Genomic DNA, 25,153 nt, shown 5'->3' on the forward strand with positions numbered 1-25,153 from the left:
AATGCATCGCGCACACCGTCCTCGACTGTACAGCCGCTATGCTCATTCTTCATCCGTGGAGAAACCTCATTGGATGATCAGATTCAATGATTCTGGGAACTAGAAGACCTCCCAAACAAACCTTGAACTCTTGAAGAGATGAGATGTGAAGAACACTTCACTCACAGTGTAAGAGATTCTACAGGTCGCTACATTGTCCGTCTTCCACGGCGCTCAGAAGTAGTATTGAATAGGTGGAAACAATTACCCCACTCCTTAATGTAAAGCTCAGACGTGGGTCGAGTGGGTGACTCATACTAACACGCAAAACAGAGGTTGCTACAGTTGGAATGTCGTCTGCAGAGATAACCAGATGTTCGGTGTGCCTACAGTGAATTCATGTCAGAATATGAGCAACTAGATGACATGACAGAAGTTCCAGACAATGACAATTCCGAAAGGGGAGTGTTCTACTTGCCACACCACCCCATCGTCAAGGATACCAGTAGCACCACTAAAACCAGAGTAGTTTTCGATGGTTCTGCGTGATCTAGCAACGGACTGTCACTGAATGATACATTAAGGGTGGGCCCCAATATACAACAGGATCTTTACTCCATTATTTTGCATTTCCGGATGCAGCCTGTAGCATTTTCTGTTGACATTTGCAGAATGTACGTGCAGGTTTACATGCACCACCTAGACTCTCCACTCCAGTGCATCCTCTGGAGACCACTCCCAGATCATAAGATTAAGATCTATGAATTTACAACGGTAACGTACGGTACTAGTTGTGCACCATTTCTTGCAACACATTTCTACAACAACTAGCTGATGCTGAAACAATTCCATTAGCATCTCAAATCCTGAAGAGGGACTTCTATGTCTGACTTAAAATCACTGCGACTGGAACTGCTGAAGAAGCTGTACAACTACAGGAAGATTTAATCGCCTTGCTCGAGAAGGGCAGGTTTGAGCTTCGAAAGTTTTCAGCCAACCGTAGCGAGCTTCTGGAAAGATTTCCACCCACCTGTAAAGAAACTCAAGATTTTAATTCACTCGATACACATGATACTGTCAACACCCTTGGCCTACTTTGGAACCTGTCAACAAACCATTTCCTGATAAGAAGCATTTCGAAGATTCTTTCAAGGCACTTTATTACTAACCGTGAAGTCGCGTCCATAGTTGCTTCTACATTTAATCATTCGGGACTTACAAGACCAGTTGTTATTACATATAAGGTGTTCATGCAAGACCTATGGAGCTCTGGTTCGCGCTGGGATGATCCATTCTCAGACGAATTGCAGAATAATTTTACAACACTTGAACTACATTAGAATTGAGGATCTTGTGGTCCCTCACCTCACTTCCAAGTTACAACTTCATGGATGTTGTGACGCTAGTGAAAAAGCATATGAAGCTTGCCTCTATATTTGTGCCATGGATGTTCAAGGCATAATCACAAGCAAACTATTATGCGCCAAATCAAGAGTGGCTCCAGTGAAACGGATCACTCTGCCCAGACTGAAACTCTGTGCAGTAGCATTACTCGCAAGATTAATTTGAAAAGGAAGTTCCTGTTATTGTACTTGACATCGATAGCATTGTTGCCATTGATGCCCGTACTTATAGACATGATACTGTATAGGCTTTTAGACTTATGCCGTGTCAAGAAAATAAGGTGAAATTCTTTATGTTTTGCAGAGAACTGTGCTCTGCATCATCAAAAGAAAATCTTGACTGTCCCCGAGAAAGGCTTCTTAAACAAATACTTTTATTCATTTATACTGATTCTGTGATTGTGCTCGCCTGGATAATGGGCACACCCACCCATTTGGAAGGCCGTTGTAGCTAACAGTGTGTCTCAGATTCAGCAGCAGACTAACATGGAATCCTGCAGACATGTATCGATGCACGATAATCCAGCAGACCTAATTTCTAGGGGTGCAGATCCTGCAGTACTTCAGTCAACACCAGTTGTGGTGGAAGAGCCCGAAGTGGCTCAAAGAACAGAATGAATTCTGGTTAAATTCAGCTCCCAGAGACTTTCCTCAAGACTTGCCCAAAGTACGACCAGTCACCTCACTGCTAACTACTACAGGAGCCTCCGAGGATGTAACCAAAACATATTCCTCTTACAGTAAACTAACTGCTGCAACCCTCAACATAAACACATCAAACCACTCTCTTCAACGGAGCTGAAGAGGCAAGCCTGACCTGTGTTAGACTGATTCAGCAGATCACCTACCTACATGAGGTCGCAGCCTTAAGCAAAGGGCAGCCAATCTCCCATAAAAACAAGATTTTATGTCTAAGCCCTTTTCTGGATGAAATGCAAATTCTGCAAGTTGGAGGAAGACCTGTCAACTCAGACCTAACCTGCGATAGGAAGCATCAAATAATCCTCCCTCCTAATCATCATTTCACTCGTCTACTCATTCAGTATGAGCATCACAGACTTCTCCACACTGAGATTCAGATGCTGCTCACATCCTTACGATCGAGGTACTGGATTCCTAGAGCAAGACGAACCATTCCATTCCACAAATGTATGCAGTGCTTTAGGCTAAGGCAAACAATGCAAGTCAACTCATGAGCCTAATGCTAAAGGCTCGCATCCAGATGTCTCGTCCATTCCTGTCCTCAGGTGTTGACTTTGCAGGGCAAGTTGATGTTAAAATAGGATCCAGGAAAAATAAATGGATCTACAAATGCTATGTTGCAATATTCTTCCGTTTCAGCACGAGAGCTGTACAAATCAAACCTGTTACAGGTTTGACATCTCAGGCATTCATCGCAGCCCTCAGAAGATTTGTTTCCCCTCGTGGACATATTCAAGATCTGTACAGTGATAATGCTACATTTGTTGGGGCTAACAAGAAACTGCAGCAAATGCTGAGGGACAGACAATTCAATTAAGAAATAAGCAATCATGCTGCAGCATCAAAATTTAAACGGCATTTCATTCCGGTACGTTCACCACACGGAATATGGGAGTCCACAGTGAAGGCGATGAAGTTCCACTTCCATCAAGTAGTGAGTGGGTCAAACAGTTTTAACCTACAAAGAGTCGGTTACCTTACTCACACAAATTGAAGCGTGCCTCAATTCTAGACCATTGTGTGCATTATCCAGTGACCCTAGTGATCCTTCTATTCTTACACCTGGTCACTTTCTCATTGGAGCTCCACTCATGTCCATCCCTGACCCTGACATGACTCGAGTCTCATCCAAACAGACTGTCACGCTGACAACACCTTCAGCAGATGCAGCAGCACTGGTGATGCCGATGGTCCAAGGATTATCTTCACATTCTGCAACAGAGGAAGAAATGGTCCACGTCGCATCCGAATCTCCAAACAGGCACTCTTGTTCTGCTAAAGGAAGATCACCAGCCACCCTTGCAGTGGAAGATGGGCATTTTTGAGCAGGTGTTTCCAGGAAGGGACGATTTACCAGATGGTCTCCGATGTCCCCTGGCAGCTACGGTGTGTGTGAGGGAGTGAGGGTAGCTCTAGACATGATGGACGAAGTTATGTTTTGCTTGTGGTTAGTGGCAGCGTAGTCCAGCATTTTGCAGCTTAGTCCTGCATCAGTGCATTTAACTACATATATGGTATGTATTAATTGTTAACATGACATGGTCAAATACAGTTACGTAAGTTTTACCGTTAGATAAGATTATCCCTTCCTGTGAAAGAACCAGCCTAATGGCAATACAGTCCACTCCATTCTTCAAATATTTTCAAGTTTTATTCATGGGGTAAACAGAATTTAATGAAAATCAGTATGTGAAGTTGGGGAATAAGAGACTACATTCTATGCTATAAATCATTTTATAAGATGTAGTATCACAGAGTCAGAAAACTAAATTTGAAGGCCTACAATTTAGGAAGCTCATAAAATTGATCAAAATGGGCAAGTTGGCTGTGCGGTTAGGAGCGCTCAGCTGTGAGCTCACATCCAGGAAATAGTGGATTCGAACCCCACTGTTGGCAGCCCGGAAGATGGTTTTCTGTGGTTTCCCATTTTCACACCAGGCAAATGCGGGGGCTGTACCTTAAGGCCACAGCCGCTTCCTTCCCATTCCTAGGCCTTTCCTGTTCCATCATCGCCATAAGACCTGTCTGTGTCGGTGCGACGTAAAGCAATTAACAAAAAAAAAAAGTTGATCAACATTAACATTACAATGACCATTGTTTGTTGTGATGTGCTTTGTGTCTTCTGCTGCCACTCATCTCCGATAGATGGGATTACTGCTGCCTACCAAGTATAACAGCTTGCCTGAATATTGGTGGGAAGTAGCTTGGGAGTTAGATCTCTCTCTTTTTCAGCGTGCCATTCCTCAGGTTCATAAATTTTGTGATACTACTGCTACGAAACACACTGGTTCATCATAGCATTTCAGCTATTCAATCCCTACTCCGAGGCACTGATTGGAATGAGCAGTGTGCCCGTTTAACGGAATAATGGCAGAGGAGTGTTTGCGGCTGTCTGCGGCCTGGTCATTCCAGCACTGGAACTTCGGACTCTTAGAACGTCACAGTGATACTGTTCGTTAAAAGTGAGAAAATGTGCGGTTTTTAATTTCATCGGGTATTTTATATAACAGCGTTGCTTTTAATCCCTACATTCCTACTGACATAATTGTAATGACATGTGTTGACATCAGTTGGGAAAACCACAAATATAGTCTTTCTGAGGATTCCGTAGCGAAGCATGGGTACATCAGCTAGTGTTTTATATGCCAGCATTTTACAGCATGCAATGCTGAATAAACTACTTTCTGCCCTTGAAAAATCCTGCTTTTCTATAGTTTAAACCCACAATTTTAAGATCAAGAGACCGGTACTTTGTCACTGATTGACAAGAGAAGCTGGTGTTGCCATGAACAAACAGAAAGACAATCCCAGTGTTGCAATAAAGGTGTTTATATTTGATACATAGTTTAATTTTAAATTTCTAACCTGCTAATAAATGGTACTGTATAAAATATTTTCTTTTATAGGCTTCTGACCCTGAGAACTGTTGAGCAAGAACCAGTGAGGAAGTCTGAGTTAAATTCTGATATTGAATGTCAGAAGAGGCAGACGACGTCTGGAACAAATGTACAAATTAGTGAAAGTAATACTCAGTCACTGGTTCTCAACTACCACATTACAAATGAATTTGGTAAGAGAATTTCATCATTTAAGTAGGAACACATAATGTAAACTCAATAACTGGTCATTGTTGGAAGAGGAAGGAACAGAGGAAGGAGACAAGGACAAATATGAAAACAGGAAAGGACAATCTTTGCATCTTCATAAATTCCAGCTCTACTTAGATGGGCTCTCATTAATGTCAGTTCTTCAGCATCCATTTTTCTCATTTATTGGGGATACAGCACCGGGCGAATTGGCTGTGCAGTCAGGGGTGTGCATCCGGAATATAGTGGGTTCGAACCCCACTGTCGGCAGCCCTGAATAAGATTTTCCATGGTTCCCATTTTCACACCGCTCCTAGCCCTTTCCTATCTCATCATTGCCATAAGACCTATCTGTGTTGGTGTGACGTAAAGCAAATAATAAAAGGAGATGCAGCAATGTGTGAAGATGCAGAGATTGTCCTTTTCAGTCTTCATGTCTGTCTTATTTCTACCACTTCCTCTTCGTAAACTGACCTGTCATTTTCTTTATTCTGGTATGTGTTCTTTTTCAAATTCCTATTTTCTGTACACATCTACACTTAGGTGTCAGTTTCTCTTATTTGCATGTCATTCGCTCCTTTTTGAGTTATAATATGATAACGTCTTATCATTTATGCATTTGTTGTTTCAGGTAATTGTTTGGCTCAGTGTCCTGTTGGTAAATATAGTGATAGGGACAGAGACCTAGAGATGTCTTACAAGGAGCTGTCTGATAAAATTCTGACTTTCAGAGAGAAACTAGCCAAAAACTAGCTGTAACCAAGTGATTTGTGTTAGTTTGTACTCTAATACAAGGCCTGTTCAAAAACCCAACTTTGAAAATAAGTCTGGTTATCAGAGATATGGTTGATTTTTAAAAGGTCCACTCCATGAAAATGTCCACCATTTGGTAACGTACACCTGTGAAAGTAATCCACTTTCTTACAATGTCGTTATTCATAGAGGTGCAGTATTAAAATGTTCTCATTGTTAAAATGTCATGATTACTGAAATGTCCATGATGCAATATGTCCATATTCCCTGGTTTGATAAGATAATGTCCAACATGTATGAAGTGAAAACGCAAAGCAAATAATGTCGAGAAATTGTTCTTAATAACTTTGGACTTAATATAATGTATTTATGTTATACGAAGCTAGTTTTTATTTGTTGACATGTGGATAGTCCTCTTTGTATTTTGTTATTAACATATCTTTATTTTGATATGACCAGCCAAAACTTGGGTAATGAAAATGGGTTGTGTTTTTTTTTTTTTCACATACCTGCACATATCTGCATGTTGGACCTTTTTGTACACTGGACCTTTCAGTATGTAGGATAATGTGTGGCAGACAGCTTGGTAGTGGAACTTCCAGTTTGTTAGACCAATTGAATGCAGGATTTTAAACAGTGGACTATTAAGTAAATGGACATTTTTTTGTTAGGACCTTATATCGGTGTGGACATTTTTTGATGGACATTATTTCTTGGAAGGAACTCTTTAGGTGGCTGATACTCAATCCATGGAATCCATGAAGTATGGTCATGCATAATGTTACTCAGGAGAGGGTAGAGCCTGATGGCACATGCTCCCATTAATTTCTCCCAGCTAGTCTCAAGAAAGAAGCAGGCGAGTTAAGATCTACACAACACATATCAAAACTCAGGTGCGATGCACCTAACTTCTCTTAGTCTACTATTATTGAAAAATATTAGTACAAAGCTTTTTTTTTAATTTTTGGTATGTAACATGTTTAATTTTAACATGGGCTTTACATAGTATAATATTAAAATAATATTAGTAATATAACTCAACCAAGGAAATAACAATATTGCATGTAGTATGAGAACTGAGACATTTCCACTACTATATTCTGACATTTCAAAAAAATAAACAATATTAAAGGAAACTCATCCGTCAGTCGTGTTGTAATAACAATTAAAAAATCGTGTCTAGAAGCTGTTTTGCCTCTGCATTCTAACAGATTCTCATACACATTTAGAACTATCCTGCATTCTCCCAATCAGAACACTGAGCCCGCCTTACGGTTTGACCTATTTTCTGCCGCAAGACCAACAGCCATATGTGTAGTGTCAATGTGCTATGTTCCCCACACTATTCTTTTCATGCTCACTACTCACTAGACCAGCAATCTGTGACACTGCCTGTGCAGAAGTCTTATTTTCTCACTGCCAACTCCCAGAATCTCTGTATGGAATTTACTTCCAGCCCAGTTGCTTTGTCCCCTTCTAAGTTCTCTCCTTTATCATTACAATGCTCTCGATGCTATTTTCTACTTAGATAATCCATCCTGATAGGCTATTTGGGGGATCACACGCTGTTCTGCCTGCAATTTCAGGTTGATCTCTTTAGTTGACTCAAATAGTCATCCTTTCAGGGTGTATTTCAGTTCAGTGATTAGAAAATATTCTGCTGGGCCTAGTTCAGGTAAGTACGGTAGGTAGGAAAGCACAGTGTTATCTTTCTATTTGTCAAAAATTCACAACTTAACAGCAATGTGTGAGCTAACATATTGTCAAGATGAAAGCTCCAGGTATTATTTCAAGTATGTTATTTTTCCTCTGACCTTTTCTCTCAAACATTTCAAGATCGAGGTAATAGCAACAGTTCATCATTTTACCCTCAAGTAGGAATTTATGGTACACAACACCGTCGAAGAAAGAAGAAAAAGAAAATACCGTCGGCAACAGTTTCATGTTCATCCCTGCTTTCTTCATTCAAGACGAAGTGCCATAAACTGTCTGCATAATTTTATACATCATTTTCTCCAGTTTGAAGCAGTAGCAGATGTTGCTGCATTGCTGGTAAGACATCTCGCTGATGACACACCTGAGTGATAACTAATTGTTTCAGAAGAAATGCACGGCAAATGGCTACTCATTTAAAGTATACTACTGTACAGTTCCACTTACTGGAAGTGGCTAAAGATTTCATATTGTTGCAGTATTTTCAAAGTTTGATTTTTTGCTTGAACAGGCCCCATGTGCCATATTATATTTACGTTGTTAAGATTAAATTAAGCAAGGAAGAATTATTGTTTTTGTTTGCCTTAAGTTCAGAAGTTGCTAAATTATGCTGTAAAGACAAAAACACAGCATTTTTAAATTAAGGACTGATAAATTAAAACATGTGCCACATTTGGTTCTGTGTTTAGAATTAATATCTTGGGTCTTTGTTAATGATCCTTCTTTCTTCTAACATGTTTTAGTGAATGTGTTTGCTGTGGCATGTATTTTTAATGGTATTTATTCTATGGTCTTTCCCAGCAACAGGTGAGCATGACAGTACTGTATTTTCAAAACCTTTTCAGATGACATTATCTTTTAACATGCTGTACCATTACAGTCTTCAGCATCAAATAATTCCCTTATTTCCAACAAAATCTGCCATTGGAATCTACAATATCCAGTAGTAGTGTGTGAAGTGACAATGTTAAAGAAGAAATGTTCCTAAAAAAAAAAAAAAAAAAAAAGTGAAAACATTATTCCATGTATTTATGGAGTACAATCATATACAGTAATACCAGATAATTTCTTATTAATTCTTCTTCCACTTAGCATTGTATGCAGGTTCTGCTCTTAGAGTCCTTAAACAACATTTTGCATAGTCATGGTCATCGTTTGGTATCAAACAAACGTCCCTCATGTCTGCTTTTACCATATATTGCCACTACCTTTTTGGTTGTCCAGGTGGGCAATCATTGTTGACGTCAAAGTGGAAGGTAAGGTTGGCACCTGTGGCAGGTGCTGCAGTTAGAACATGGATATACAATCGAAAGCACCCATTGTCCAGCAGCATTTGCATCTCCATTGCATGAAATTGGCATTCACTACTTTTGTTAGACAGTTGGCATTCAGGTCCATATAGCGCAGCTGGATGTGCTATTGTTCGGTATATCTTCAATTTCAGCCAAAGAGGAATTCTTTTGTCACAAGGTATGTTTATCTTGCCTTCAGCACATCCAAATCACATTTATCCTAGCATGCACTTCCTTGCTAATTCTGCAGTCACTGAAGTACCTGAAGCTTTATGTCTTTGCTGTGCCCTTGATTAATTGATTGACTATGGTATATATCTAACACTACCATGTACACCGCAATAAAATAAAGAGGACCTGGAAAAATTTAGCCCACTTGCACTTGATTATAATAATGATTGCCATGTTGTGTTCTAATGGCAGATCCCACTGTCTTTATCAGCTCCTCTCCACTCTTTACTTCATCTATCATTGTTATTTTTCTTTTCGTTTCCTTCTACTGTACCCTCCAGTGATATTGCCAGGGGGGCTATTCCCTATCTGAACCTGCCCTATCCATCTTGATTTCCTCTTTTAAACTGTATTGAGGAGATTTCTGTATCCCTTGGCATTTTTTCAACACCTGTTTTCTGTCTATCCATCACTTTATTATCTCTATCCTCTGAAAAACCCACATTCCAAAAGCCTTAATCCTAACCTTATGATGTCTTTCCTTTGAATAATATTGTGAGTATAAATCAGTCCCAAGGATGCTAATGTAGGAGCAGCGATGTTCTTGTTATACTGGTGCCAGCGCAAACAATTACAAAATTCAGGATTGTTTTATGAAATGATCACCCTTGCTCCACATGATCCTCATAATGTATTTTGTTTTAAGTGTTTCATTGTTATACATAAATGTCTAGAATTTATTTACTTTCCTCTTTACCATAATAATTTGGCTACTTTTTGACCTCATTTTGATTTTTATGTAAATAGTGATAATCTGTGATACCATATTAAAAATATAAACATTTGAAAACTTGTCTGAGCTGGGTTTTTTTTAGTACCGTAAGTTGGTTGTATCAGTTGATTTGTGTGTTTATTTGATGACATCCTCAAGAACACCAACTTTACCGTTTCTTGTTTACAATATTGATATGAAACCGGTGAAAGACAATGTATATACATATCATGTTGAGTGCTGAGCCGATTGTAGCACATTATTCCACTGGTGCCAGGCATGAATTTCAATAGTATTCTGCTGGTGCCACAGCAGTTGTACGCCTTGTAGGCGTAGGGATATATTAATATGATGCACTTTATCTCATCATTCCAAGGTCATGTGTAATGCCATATGGTGTCGCATCAATTTTTATGAAACATAAAATATAGTGTGACGCCATACGGTGTCAGAATTTATCGATGCTTTATATGGAATGTACCGGTACAACACAAATTTCAAATACGTCAAATTTGTATCTTAATTCAAAATAACACAATATTTATGAAAACCTACTGAAATGCGAAACAAGTACTTAAATTACATATTGTCGCCCCCTGTGGATGGGTACGCAGATGAATACACTCCTGGTATACCCTGCCTGTCATAAGAGGCGTCTAAAAGGGGTGATGTAGACGTGGACACGGATTGTGGTTTGGTGCCATGGGTTGGTCCCCCTGTGGATAGGAAGGGTTGAATACATCCGCAGGTAATCCCTGTATTATCGTAGAACGCATCTAAAAAGTCATGTGCCCATCGGTCTGCTCTTTAGTTTTCTTTAGGGTTAGTTGTAGACCAATTCAAAATTCTTCATGTGCGTGCTAAATCTTCAAATTAATCCCGAGAAGCTTCACCATGTAATTCCTTCAAGACTTCCACTACCATACTTTGTGGAACTACCAAATGCGACCGGAATGTCTTTCCATCCCTGCTCACAATGGGAATTGCTGATCACCAGCAATGGACCGCTGAAGTATATCTTGGGAAAGTAGCGATGGGAAGACATTCCAGGAGCAGTTGGTTGTTCCACAAAGTATGGTGGCGGAAGTCTTGAAGGAATTTCATGGTGAAGCTTCTCAGGATCAGTTTGAAGATTTAGATGCTCCTTGCTTGTAAATGGAATATCTTCCTGTGCCCCTACACAAGGATCCCAGTCATTATTGTCCACATGATTGTGTACACCATTTACACCATCACTGTCCCTTCCTAAAATATCAGTATCGCCATAGTCTTCCGCATCACTCGATACATCTGTCATAATGTCGGTACACTCATCGTCACTAGCGTTGTATTCACCGTCACCAACACTTACATCTTTCTCTCCATCAGAATCCATCAGTAATTCACAAATATCCATCCAATTCACTATTTCTCTTCTTGCTAAGTTGCTTACTATTTGCACCAAGAATATTACCAATATCTTCCATTTCTTTATATTTCTGCACAGCTATACAAACCAAATGAGAATTCGAACATAAACGAGGTAAAAACAATGCTTGGCGTGCTTTCACTTGTAAGAATGACCACTGGCCAGTCAGTGATTTTGGAAGAATACTGTGGAGCCATATGGTGGCACACAATAGCAATACATAGCTGGAATAGACCCTGTAATTCATTCTTCACCTAGTACCAATTTTGCGCCCATAGATGTTGCAGCTGATTTTCTACAGCGCATCGCCCGAAACTCTGCTGTGCCGACACATGGCGTCACGCTATCTCAAATTTGAAGACCAGCGTGACACCATATGGCGGCACGTGGCACTCAACATGATATATATCCCCCTCCCACCAGCAATGGACCGCTGAAGTATGTCTTTGGAAAGTAGCGATGGGAAGACATTCCAGGAGCAGTTGGTTGTTCTACAAAGTCTTGAGGGAATTTCGTGGTGAAGCTTCTCGGGATCAACAAAATCATGGAAAAGTTGGAGAGGTACTAGGTGGAAAGCTGAGTGGACGTGGAAGACTTTGTATGAAATACAACTACGCAGCAAGGGACCAAGCTGGAGATGTAAAGGTTGAACAGAAACGTACAACATGCGCACGCCCCTCGAGAGAGTGGTAATTAATGTGTCTGGACCATTCCCTATCAGTGATGTGGGAAACTGCTACATATTTGTCGTCATTGTCTACTTGACGAAATGTCCGGAGACGTATCAGCTTCCAAACCAGGAGGCAACTACGATGGCGGAAACCCTTATGAATTCGTTAGCAGCTACGATGTACTACCGTTAGAACTACATTCCAAGCAAGGGCAGAATTTTGAGCCTGCAGTCATCCATTTCCTGGGTCTCTGGAAAACCATGACCACGCCTCTACATCCCCAATTGCCCCCTAAAAATACGATTCTATAGTTGAACACGCCGAATCTGTAAAAATGGCCTTACTAGGGCAATATGCAGCCGATTGCATACAGTTTGTTCAGATACACCAATCGTGGTTGCCGTCATGAAGTCGTCTCGAAACTGTTGAACAGTCGAAGTTGGTCTCTGCACTGTTACGCGGACACACCGATCTTGAACGTTGTTGGAGCAATTCAACAGGACCATTGAGAATCAACTACGGATAGTCGTCAGCAACCATCGGCGAAGATGGGCTAGGAGTGGGAAGGAAGTGACCGTGGCGTTAATTTGCCCTGCGTGAAAATGGGAATACACAGGAAGTCAGTTTCAGGGCTGCTGACAGTGGGATTCAAATCCATTATCTCCCGAATGCAAGCTCGCAGCTATCCAAACCGCGCGGCCATTTGCTCGGTAGTCCCTAATTTAGCAAGCTGTTGTCATTCATTTACAAGCCTAATTGTGCGAAGTGTATAGTGTATACTTATTTAGGTGATCTTAGAATAAATTAGATAGATAAGACAGTGTTATTCGTAACAATATGGTCGATACCCGCCTCTCTCATGAAGTTCCTCACTGATTCTGAAGCTTGAAAGTTGTCACACTCAGTCGACCTTCCCTCAGTCAAGCAATCACATAATTGGCCTCCCGGTACCTCTTCCACGTTTTTGACATTATTGCGTGATACTGCTGCTTGCGTACGTCCAACCTGAATCAGTACAACAATTAAGGCTCTGTGAAACTGGGAAATGCACATAAAACCGAAATCATATCTGAAGCTTGTACCGTCCTGAATACGCTACTACCAGACTTCACCTGAAATGACAAAGTTCAATACAGACCGTAGACAGCGACATCTGCTGTATTGCACCAATTACGATAAGACTCTTTGCTCGGGGTGTCTTTCTGCCATTAAACTAGCCCGTTGATTGCGCAGTTGTCCATGGTGCGTGTTTGAGTGAAGTAGTGCGAGGGACTGAGAGTGTATCAGAGAGAAGCTTCGGGGTGTTGGTACACGCACTGGCTAAACTGCCACACATCTACACTAATTAAGAATATGCAGATATGGTGTATGTTTACGGCTTCTGCGATAGTATTACTCCTGCTGTTGTCGAGGAATACAGTCGGTGCTTTCCGACACGTCAAATTCCTGATCGTAGAGTGTTTTCCCAGAGTTTTCAGCACATTGCGTGAAATACGTACTCTTCCAAGTTCCCATTTTTCTTCTGGACTTGTAGTTCCACAATTTCTCCAGGAACGGCAACACATTGTTGAAATGGTGCAGCGTAGTCATGACGACTTTCTGCACATACCAATGTCCCACGAATACGTGTATGGTGAACATTACATGCATAGCGCCACGAGTGAATAAGATGTGTAGTGATAGTGCGCCTTATATCCAACTGTAAAGCAGCACTACGGTTCGTTTGTGGTTTCCAGGGGTATTTATGATTTTATTTTGGGCTCTTAAGTTTGTGTTAGTTTTATTTAGTGAGTCCACGTTCATGTAATAGTTTTTTAGGGTCATATTTATTATAAGTTTTGTGCTCTAAATATCTGCCATCTTGTTAATTGCTACAATCGTTCCACAGATATCACTACTTAGAGGGTAACTTCTTATATTTTCTGGTTCGTTTTGTCCTACTAGGGACCACGGGGCTCGTCTTAGCTGTTAGCTAAGGCCTTCTACTTTTTCTTGGCCAAGTACGCTTTCATTTTCTGGTTGTGTGCCTGCTTCCTTCCATCAGTCCACTTAGGTCTAGTGGTCCCTGTACTCTTTTTGCTTGTGAGGGACAGTGGGAAGACTGCCTGTAGGATGGCTTGCCGGTAGTGAGATCCGTTCTTGGTCTCTAATGGGGTCTGCAGTTCCTCTAGATCTGATTTTATTGAGGTGATCCACTTGGTCTTGGAAGCCTTTCCCCTACTTTTCACTGTGTGGATTCTGATGGTGAGCCTACAGGGTTTCAGGCGGCTCATGTGCCCGTAGAAAGTCAGTCGCCTTTTCATCATACATGTGACTATGTCTCCCTGATGTTCGTAGAGCTCGTTGTTGTGCCTGATCCTGTAGGTGCCATCCTCCTCTCTTATGGGCCCTAGTATCCTCCTCAAAATCTTCCTCTCTTTATTTCTATTTCCTGATTGCGCCCTTTCGATTCATTAACAGGCACTCAGACGCGTAGAGTACATATGGTATTACTACAGAGTTGTAGCGCTTCAGCTTTAGGTTCTTGGAGGTGTATATGCTTTTACAGGAATGATAGGTCCTCTCTAACTTGGTGCACGTGGTGTCTATGGCCAAAGTTTCTCTCTCGCTTGTTGCTGAGATCGATTGTCCTAAGTACTTGACTGCAGTAACTGTACTAACTGTGTTTCCTAGTGGGATTTTAGAAGGAGCCTGCTTTATATTAGTGATAAAGTCCGTCTTCTGTAGGTTGACCTTCAAGCCGGTTTTTGCCGCAATACTGTAAAGGCTCTGTGGTTAGTAAGTAGCCTCGTCCATGCTATTGGCCAGTAGGGTAAGATCATCAGCAAAGGCTAGACAGGATACACTGAGGTCTTTCTTTTACCCAAGCTTCAGTCCTGCGTCTGATGGCAATGTGGCAGTCCATTCCCTGGTGATCTTCTCTAGTACACATTTGAAGAGGATACAAGAGAGATCATCTCCCTGTCTGACTCCTGCCTGGATGAGAAAACTCTGAGCGCTCATCCCTGAACTTGACTTTGGAGGTGGTGTTCGTCAAGGTAGCTTGCACCAGTCTAGTGGTCTCCACATCTAGGCCTAGTTCCCGCAGGGAACTGCATCGTATGCCTTTTGGAAATCCACCATAATGGCCACTCAGGGGTGTCCCCCTCGCCTCTTATGTGTAAGGATGGTCTGAGGTTTTGTATACTCTGTGCAGGACATACTGACGCGGAAACCAGCCTGGTATCCACCTAGTTCGGAGTCCAGCTGTTCGGTGACTCTAGTTAGTAGGGCTGTAGAGAAGATCTTGTAGGTTACAAGCAAAAGGGAGGTGCCTCTGTAGTTGTTTAGGTCGGTCTTACTTCTCTTCTTGTGTAGTGGATGAATCACGACTGAGGTCCATTCCTCTGGCTAGACCTTTGTTCTCCATATGTCTTGGATAATCTGGGAGATACTCTGTAGGGACTGTTCATCTACATGCTTCCACATCTCTGCACCTTTATCATCACTTGGGGCCTTGTTCTTCTCGAAGCCTTTGATTATCTCCTCTATTTCTTTCCTGTTGGGTGGTACAGAGGCCTGGTTCTTGACAGTGGACTCGGTGGAGGTCAGTCTCTGTTGTTCATTTGGAGTTTCCCATCTAGCCTTAGTTTCTTGAGTCCCTTGTAGAGATTTCTTGAATTGTTTCTCTTGAAGTCTTCTTCCGCCTGTTGTATTTGATACCTGTTGTAGTTCCAACTCGTATTTATTTTTTTAAATTTGCCCTAACTGGCACCCAGTTTTTTTCGTTTGCCGTCACTATCATGGAAACCACGAAGATGATGTGCACTCCACTCTCTTTTCACGCGGTTGTCTTAGTCACAGAGCCTGCCCATATTGTCAGCCATCTTAAGACTGGCAATGTCTGCTATGGCGTATAGATAACCACCTCGTGGTGTACACTGGGCAACGGACTGCTAAAGCAAGACGGCTGATAGTCTACATAATAGGCGACCGAAGTAGATACTGGATCTCTCATGGTCAACCTAAGCAACACCAGAAGATCGAACATCCGAAGACGAAATCTAACAACGTCAATTATCAGAGCCAACTGACTAGAACGCTTGGACCCAGTGCTCACATTCTACAAATAAATACAGTAGGCCTGTCAAAGGCTACTGACCTGAAAATCGACATCATAACAGTTCAAAAATCACATCTGACTGAAGAAAATCTACAAAGCAGAGGCAAGATCACAGGATACGAAATTATTGCGAGAATTCTTTCTCCTGTCCATGGATCAAGTTTGTATGCCAAATAGAACCTCTGGAGCATCTCAGAAGTGAACTGTGAAAAAGTTAATGATATAGAGATCACCACCTTCAAACTTAACACATAACTATTGCATCAGTTTCAAACCACCTCTCTCCAATTTGCCAACTCTACGACTGCGTCCACTACCCACACCTTGTATACATCTAGGAGACTTCAATAGCCGTCATGCATCTTGGGGCTACTCAAACAACGATGAAAACGGAGAGAAACTAGCTGTGTGGTGTGAAAGTCAAGGCCTATATCTGAGCTTTGATGTTAAAGAAAGCTAAATTTCCACTCTGCTAGATAACAACCTTTCACCAACCCTGACCTGCTCTTTGTTTCCACAGATAATAAACGACACCCCCTTGACCACACAAGGAAAGTGCTTCAAAACTTCCCAAGAAGCCAAAACAGAGCCACTCTTGATCAGTATTGGTCTTGAAATTTCACTCATCAAATCCATTCACAAGCCTGCGTGGAACTTCAAGGCAAACTGGGCTCAATACAGCTCAGAAGTTGACAAGAATCTACGTTGGATACCCCCAAAAGCAGAAAACTACAAGAGGTTTGGTGGTGTTATCATTGGTGCCACTAAGCGAACCATCACCCGAGGATTTCCGAAACAATATATACCATGCTGGGAAAAATCTTAATCCATGTTTGAAAATTATAAAAAAACTGGCGACCATGAAACTGGGAAAAGTATACTAGAAGAACTGAATGAAGTGAGAAAAGAGAAGTGGAAAGATCTACCTTCTCAACTGAGCTTTACTCACTCCAAGCAGAAAAGCCTGGTCACTCATTCGAAAACTGGGTGTTTCTTCTAACACATATCAAATCAAGTGCTGATAAACTCCCAATTGATCCTACCATAAAGAAACAGACAGGGGGAGAGCTAAAAGATATGAACAACCACCTCCAAACTGACCCCACACTGTCCCATTCATTCAGCCATAAAGAAATTGAAAAAGCCATCAAAATGTTAAAATGAGAAAGGCTGTAAGTTTACATGGTATTTTCCCAGAATTCATTCGATATCTTGGAAAACATGGAAGAACATGGCTCAGGAAATTCTTCAGCTATATCCTAATAACTGGAATCATTCCCCCTGGGGTTCAAAATGGCCCATAGCTTGGTAATCCTCAAACAAGCAAAACCAGCAGATGACCCTTCAAGTTATCTACCAATAGCACTACTCGGTGTGTGTTACTAGCTCTTGGAACGTCTCCTTAACCGAATCCGGGGAATAATAAGCAATGTAACACCAATATACCAGGCAGGTTTTAGACTCAAAAGGAACTGCTGTGAACAAGCACGGTATTAGCATTAACATCGCACATCGAGGCAGGATTCCAGATGAAGTTAAAGACATCAGTTGCTTTTGTCGACCTAACTGCAGCATATGATTCGGTTTGTGTGGATGGACTTCTACTTAAACTCAAAAAATACATACCGTGTCAAAAACTTACATCACTATTGAAGAATATGTCGACAAACCGGTATTTCAACGTCACCATGGAACAAGACACTAGCAAGTTTTCGCAAAAAAAAGAAAACTGACTACCTCAAGGGTCAGTACTAGCTCCACTGCTTTCCAACTCATATCAGTGACATGCCTGAAATCATCGGCAAAAAATTCTGCTATGCTGATGACTTAGCTATCGCTGTTCAAACTGCCATACTAGGAGAGAGCATCCTCTCCAATGACTTGAAAACCTAAAATGAATACTACGTGGCATGGAGACTGCCCAAATCCAGCAGACAGAAATATGCGCATTTCATCTGAGTAACAGAATGGCACACCAACAGCTCAACGTGAACTTTTGTCAACAGAGAGTTAAACACAATTTCCACCCCCAGGTATCTTGGCATCACCTCAGACCGTTCCTTCAAGTTCAAAAAACATCTTGAAAATACAAGTTAAAAACTCAAGACACGAAACATCATTAAGAAACTAGCTGGTGATTTATGGGGAGCTGATTCAACCTCATTACGTACAACCGCCACCATAGTTTATCCCGTAGTTGAATATTGTGCTCCAGTGTGGCAACGTAGCGCTCACACAAAAAGGTCGATGTCCACCTGAGTGAATGCATGAGAATCGTAACTGGCAAATTAAAATCCACCCCAGTACTCTGCCTACAAACATCAGCAACATACCTTCACCAGAACTAAGACGACAGGATGCAACAGTATGTAACTGGAGAAAATTACACCATCCTAACCATCCCCAAGACCTCCCAATTCATGAGGCCATTAAAGACCTACCACAAACTCTCCATCTAAAAAAGACATCAGTGGGTTAAACTAAACGCTTTAGAACAGGCCGTGTTAGAGTTAACGACATGTTACGTAAGTGAGGACTTGGGGATTCTCCTGCCTGTGACTGTGGAGGTCCTTCCCAGACCGTGAAGCACATCGTGAAGGAATGTCCGCTAAGGAAGTACGATGGACCATTCCAGGATATCATTGACGCGACACAACCTTTCCTAGTTTGGCTGGATCAATTGAACATTGCTATGTGAATGTTACAAACATTACTGTCTCTGTATATATTGTATTTGTGTTATATTCTGTGTATTTTTGTATTCCTGCTTGTAGTTGCTTTGCCATGCATTAAATAAATATATGCGGGAAATGTGTACCAATTTCAAAACGTCAAATGTCCGTGCGCGCCACTGTCCCAAAACAAAGTACATTAAAAGTGTTGTATCTCGGAAATTATTCGTAATAGGCCTTAAGTCCATATGGAGATTTTTTTCCCAAATGATCGTTCCTGTCATATCTCTGAATATTGACCTTTCCTCCTGGGACATCCTGTATAACAGATATTTTTTGTCAATTGTACTTCACTGCAGTAAACTTTGTTCCAAAGACAAAATGTCATTAGATTTAAATTTGGACCTTCTGTAATTGGACTTAACATCCTCAGACACACTGACGTCTAACAATTTTTAGAACTATCGGAAAGACAGTCCACTTTTCCTTAAACAAATTTCAAGAAGCAAAAAGTAAGAGAGTTGTCTACAAATTAAAACATTGTCTCGTAACTGTTTTTGTGCTGAAGTCGTTTAAAAATTAAACAATGAGATGATAGATACCTCTGATTACTTTGTATGCTCTTCAACATCATCAATTTCCCGCTCCAGTCGCCTGGGTGTGGTTAAAAAGCCACCTCCACTCCATTCTGTCCTTCCACTTTTCCTTCTCCATTACTTCCGCCACAGCTTCTCTAATGACCTTCCAAATCTGATCCATCCACCTTTTACTCGGTTTTCCAACTGGTCCCTTTCCCTTAACTTCCCCTTTCCAATTCCCTTCTTGTTACCCGTTCCTTTCCCATTCTCTTTTACATGTCAGTCGTGCTTTCTGTATGTTCTGTACTAACGGTTCTATGTTTAGCTCTTCTCTGATTTTAATATTTTGAATACTATCTCTTCTTGTCCCGTTTAACCGATGTTCTTAAAAATTTCATTTCTACTGCTTGGATCTTACTATCTTGTCTCTTATTAATTACGAGCGTTTCTAGTCCGTATGTTACAATTGGTATGCTCTTATTAATGACAAACATACAAAAATTGAGGTAAATCTGCAGATTATCATATGTAATGTTGAGAATGAAGACATTTAGTAGCATTTTCAAATTGAGGTTATTAAAAATGTTACAAATTCCTTCACATGGTTATTAGTGTATTTTAGTATTTAGGGGTTGTAGTAAGGATGTAAAGGAGAGGGGCGTATATGCCTCTGGTAAGACACCAATTGGAGTATGGTTCCAGTGCATGAGTCCCACGCCAGAGCTACCTGATACAAGAACTGGAAAATATCCTAGGGAAAGCAGCACGATTTGTTCTGGGCGATTTCAGACATAGGAATAATGGTACGAAAATGTTACAAACATTGGGCTGGGGAGACTTGGGAGTAAGGAGACGAGATGCTCGACTAAGTCGCACAGCGATCGTGGTTGGAAGTCAATCTTGAATGATGACTCAATAACACATTTATGTGTGATGTTCCTAACAGTAATTGAGAACTTGTAGTTATGATTATTAAATTGTTCAATTAATGTACTTTCAATGAAATCATGAATATCGTCTGCTGAATAACTGCCTGGTGGTAGCGTTAGCACATACTCATCGCAATAGAACTTGTTTACGCCATCACGCACCTTATAGATTTTGTTGTAGCTTTCAAACGAATGTTCTTTCACCGTTAGTCATCACGTGCACACTGTTGCTGTTTGTCCACTGTCTGGGTTTGTTATAACAACATAAGACATAATCGCCCGCACATGCGTGTATTGAATTTTTGCACACGGTTTTTATTGTAAACAATGTCTACGCTGCTACAGAAATAACGTATGAGCTCGAATGGAGGAGGTACTTCTCCATAGCTATCGAAATACCATACATTACATTTACTTTTTACGTAGGCAACGTAATGAGTTCCAGGTCCGCGACTGTTGTCTAAGTTAATTACAGCACTCTCGCGTTCATGTGGGCACGCTGGTAGTTGATCGCGCATATACACACCTCGAAAATAATGAGTTCCTAGTTGTTTAGCAAACGTAAAACTTCGTGGGTTACAGCTCGATGTGGCAGTGCATTCAGTAGACGATTTTTTAGAGATATGTAGATGCCAAGCCCTTTTGTATATGGCGCTGGCTTCATGTATACGCCTTTGCCTTGTAATGCAATTGCCTCCATTGTCTTGTAATGATGTTCTCTCTCTTTCAATTGTTGATTCGCTTCTTCTAGTCCAGCAAACAGCTCAGGAAGAAACCCTCTTCCTTTTGGTACAGAAATAATTCGTGCACGTTTACAAAACATTGCTCTGCACTTTGGACAAATTCTCGCTCTTGCTGCGCGTAGTGCCTTAGTAATGGCTACACGCGGACTGTATTCCCCACGAATAGCTTTTTGTGCAGCCTTTACAACATCTTTCCATCCAACAGTTTTAAATTTCTTCTTCATATCCCTTGGATATATTTGATTCACCATTCTGTACTCGTGCAGAGGGAATTATGAACTGACAATTACCTGTTGTTTTTTATATATAATATATATTACTATTGCCTACTTTATTATTCAGTTACCATGAAGATTATAAAGCAACAAGTCACACTACCTGTTAGTGACATAGTGCCACTTCTCTTATCTAGTTCTAATACAACTACAAAAAGACGTCATGGAACGTTGTTTCTTTTACTATTCGATGTATTATATCTGGCCCATACGGATGTGGGAAGACAAATCATTCACTCACACTAACTACCTCTTTAAAAGGCTTACGCTTCGAGAATATTTACGTTTTCGCCAAGTCACTCTATCAACCGCTATATACTATTCTACAAATTGTTATGCACGAACTGCTTAAAGATAGACTGAAATATTTTCAGTTTAATTTACACGAGCAAGTACAATCACCGTATGACGTGCTTCCCAATTCTCTTATGATCTTTGACCATGTCGCAACAGAACACCAAAACGATATTCGTGCATACTTTAGCACGCGGCGACATAAATGCGTAGATTACATCTTTTTAAACCAAACCTATTCTCGTGTGCCTAAACTGTTGATAAGAGATATCACAAATATTGTGCTTTTTCGGCAAAATAAGAGCAACATGTGTATGATGATCATGTAAACCCTGATATGACATTCAATGACTTTAAACGTATGTGTGCAAATGTTGGCCATCACATCGTTACGGCTTTTTAGTTATTGTTAAAGAAAGTGATGTTCAGTATAGACGATATCACATCGGTTTTTATCATTTGAATGCACCAATTGATCAAAAACTGCCACCAGGTCAACATCCAGCAAAGGGATTACAAAATATATAATCCGTGCTCTAAACAATATTCGACGGAAATTTAAAGAGCTTAAACGTATTCAAGCAGATGCTGATTTATTTTTTAAAAAAAGCAACTAGTACATCACTGAAAGAAATTATTATTTCTACTTCATTGCCCCAGTCTACTACAAGTTTTGTTTCTATGCAAACATAATACGATAAAGAGAAGCATGCACAAGATAAGCATAAAGAAGAAGAGAAGCATGAACAAAAAATGCATAAAGAAGAAGAGAGGCAGGATGAGGAAGAGGAGAAGCAGGATAGGGATGAAAAATAGGATGAGGAAGAAGAACTTAACGATACTTCACCATCTAAGCGCATTAAGTTGCTACTGACCCAACCCGATGTAATTACAAGAGGACAGCAGCTGTAAATGCAAATAAGAGACACAAGAATCTAGAGTATATTTCTAAGCTGGTTCCGTCACATCAAGCCACTGCACGTGGTCTTAATGTTATCTACAAACCTTTGTTGCCGTATGTAGACGTAAGATATTGGAATACCCCTAACTTACTCGTTGAACGATTATAACTTCTAAGAGCTTCGCAAGATGCTGGTCACGCAGGTCACGAATCAGAAATTCTGGAAATAGGGAGAGAATTACAACATGCCAGTATTCTGTAATGGCTCGTCAAGATAAAATCGCACATGTAAATGTAATAATCGCACACGAGTTGTATAAACCAGCACGTCGTAGACGCATTATTACACGCGCAAAAGATGATCTCTGGCAAGCAGTCTTAGTAGAAATGATTCAACATTCCTCTAGCAATAACGGGTATATAGTATCTACATACTGCCATCGATGTGTACTCTAAGTTTGCTTTTACACAATCTGTGCGTTTTAAGACAGCAGCTCAAGTCAAAGACGCATTTAAACATATTGTTGAACAATCGAAACCCTGTCCAATACTTCTTCAAACCAATCAAGGTAAAGAGTTTTACTACAAGGAGTTTTCTTCTTACCTCTATTTACTTGGAATTCATCACTACTCTACGTACAGCAATCTCAAGGCAAGTGTTGTAGAACGCTTTAATCGAACACTCAAAACAATGATGTGGCGAGAATTTACAGCTCAAGGATCATATCGTTGGACTGAATTGCTACTTAGACTCGTGTCTACTTACAATGATACACCTCATCGCACTATAGGGACAAAGCCACGGCATGTTACAAAGAATACACCACGCTTAGATGCTATTCATCTTGTAATCAAAATGGCTGATCCGCGCCGCCATCGCTTTAAAAAAGTGATTTCGTTCGCATCAGCAAACACAAGTCTATCTTTGAAAAACGATACACTCCTAACCGGAGCACAGAAATGTTTCAAATCAGGAGTGTTGAGCTTACTTATACATTTACTTATTTACTTCGCGATCGCAGAGGACAGCCTATTGAAGGAGCATTCAACATTGAAGAGCTGCAGAAAACAAAATATCCTGATAACTTTTAATTGTTTATTATTGTTTTATATGGCGGGACTCAGGCTATGAAGCCTGCTATTCTGTCCGACCATACATACACCTACATGAAGAGTTAAATATACAATAAATTATCTACAATTTAATATCTTAAGGTATCAATTAAATGTTTTAATTAACCTAATATCTTAGCTACGATCTAATCCTACTATGTTATGAATAATAATAATTATTATTTAGTAAACAGGATTGACGAAGTGTATTAAAGCGGAGGTGGTGTGGTACGCTCCTAATTTCAGCAGGTAGCGAATTCCAAATTCGGCTGGCGGCGATTACAATTGATCCACTGTAGCCAGTTGAGCAGTGAATGGGAATGCTTAGTACCGAGGTGGATGATGATCTGGTAGGAATACTAGAAGGTGATGCTAGGTAATGGAATTGTGTGGCAAGGTATTCAGGAGTGTTAAGGTTCAGTATACGATGTAACAGGGAAATAGTGTATAAATTTCGTTGCTCTCTTAAGCGTAGCCATGAAAGTCTATTAAATGCGGTAGAAATATGGTTAAACCTTGGTATATCTGAAAAAAATCGAACACATGCGTTATGTGCCTTTTGGGGCTTGATGGAAAGTCAGGCGTTCAGGTTACTGTATACTTCGTCACAGTAGTCGAGTATTGGCATTACCATATTTTGGATAAGCAGCTTTCTTACAATCTGTGGGAGTAAATCTCTGAGTTTCTTAAGGGAATAAAACACTCGCTGACATATACCTATTACATGATCGTTCCAACTAAGGTTTTTATCCATTAACATCCCTAAGTTTTTAACTGTGTCTTTGAATTTTAACTGAGTGCCTCTTAATGTTACTGAGTGGGCATGCACGTCTGTCAGGCGTGCGTGGTTTTTTTGGGTAGCTGAATGAATTCACTGCGATTTTTGGGCATTGATTTTTAGTGCATGGTCGTTGTTCCACTTACACATCCTTTCTAGGTCGTCAGTCACATTATTTATTGCAGTTTGTAAGTCATGAGGATGTGCATGTGTATATATTTGTAAGTCGTCTCTGTACAAATGATATTGACAATGTTTAATTACTTGTGTTAGTCCTGGAATGAAGATCGAAAATAGAAGTGGCGCCAGCACTGACACCTGTTGTATTCCATTCTCTACAGATTGCCATGAAGAGAAATTTTCACCAGTTGATACACACTGCCGGCGATCAGAGAGATAGGAATACATCCAGGATAGTGTGCTTTATGATAAATTAAGAGCACGTAATTTTGCCATTAGTATTGCACCATCCCGCGTCCAGGTTGACTACACGAGTTTCCAGACTAGCTCTTGATAATACTTTCATCTGCCGAATATTCTTGGGTTGTGAGTTCCGCGTGAGAAAGAAACACCGACGGCCTACGGTAAATACCAACCTACGTAGATGAACGTCTTCAACACGCTATTAGTCGGTTACCGTATATTTTTGATACCAAAATTTATCGCAAAAATCAGATTATCGTGGCTTGCCAAGAACATCGTACATGACATCATCATGATCGCAACGAAAATCAGTCATTCCAAGCTTATATCTAGTACTTACTCTAAGCAGACATTGAAAGAAATTCAATATTACTCTACTCAGCTTTTATTCATAA

The 25,153-nt window shown here is 40.6% G+C and overlaps 1 protein-coding gene across 1 annotated transcript in view; it reads left to right on the forward strand.

The window, feature by feature from the left end:
* The window catches only part of LOC136857367 (titin homolog), a 61,239-nt gene extending 51,286 nt beyond the window's left edge, over positions 1 to 9,953 (forward strand). The window contains exons 2-3 of the mRNA XM_067135991.2: positions 4,991 to 5,154; positions 5,802 to 9,953. Of these exons, the coding sequence (XP_066992092.2) occupies positions 4,991 to 5,154; positions 5,802 to 5,923 (286 nt within the window). The 3' untranslated portion in view covers positions 5,924 to 9,953. The remainder of the gene's footprint in view (positions 1 to 4,990; positions 5,155 to 5,801) is intronic.
* Positions 9,954 to 25,153: the final 15,200 nt, after the last annotated feature.

Source organism: Anabrus simplex, chromosome 1 (assembly GCF_040414725.1).
Source record: "Anabrus simplex isolate iqAnaSimp1 chromosome 1, ASM4041472v1, whole genome shotgun sequence".
Lineage (NCBI taxonomy): Eukaryota > Metazoa > Arthropoda > Insecta > Orthoptera > Tettigoniidae > Anabrus > Anabrus simplex.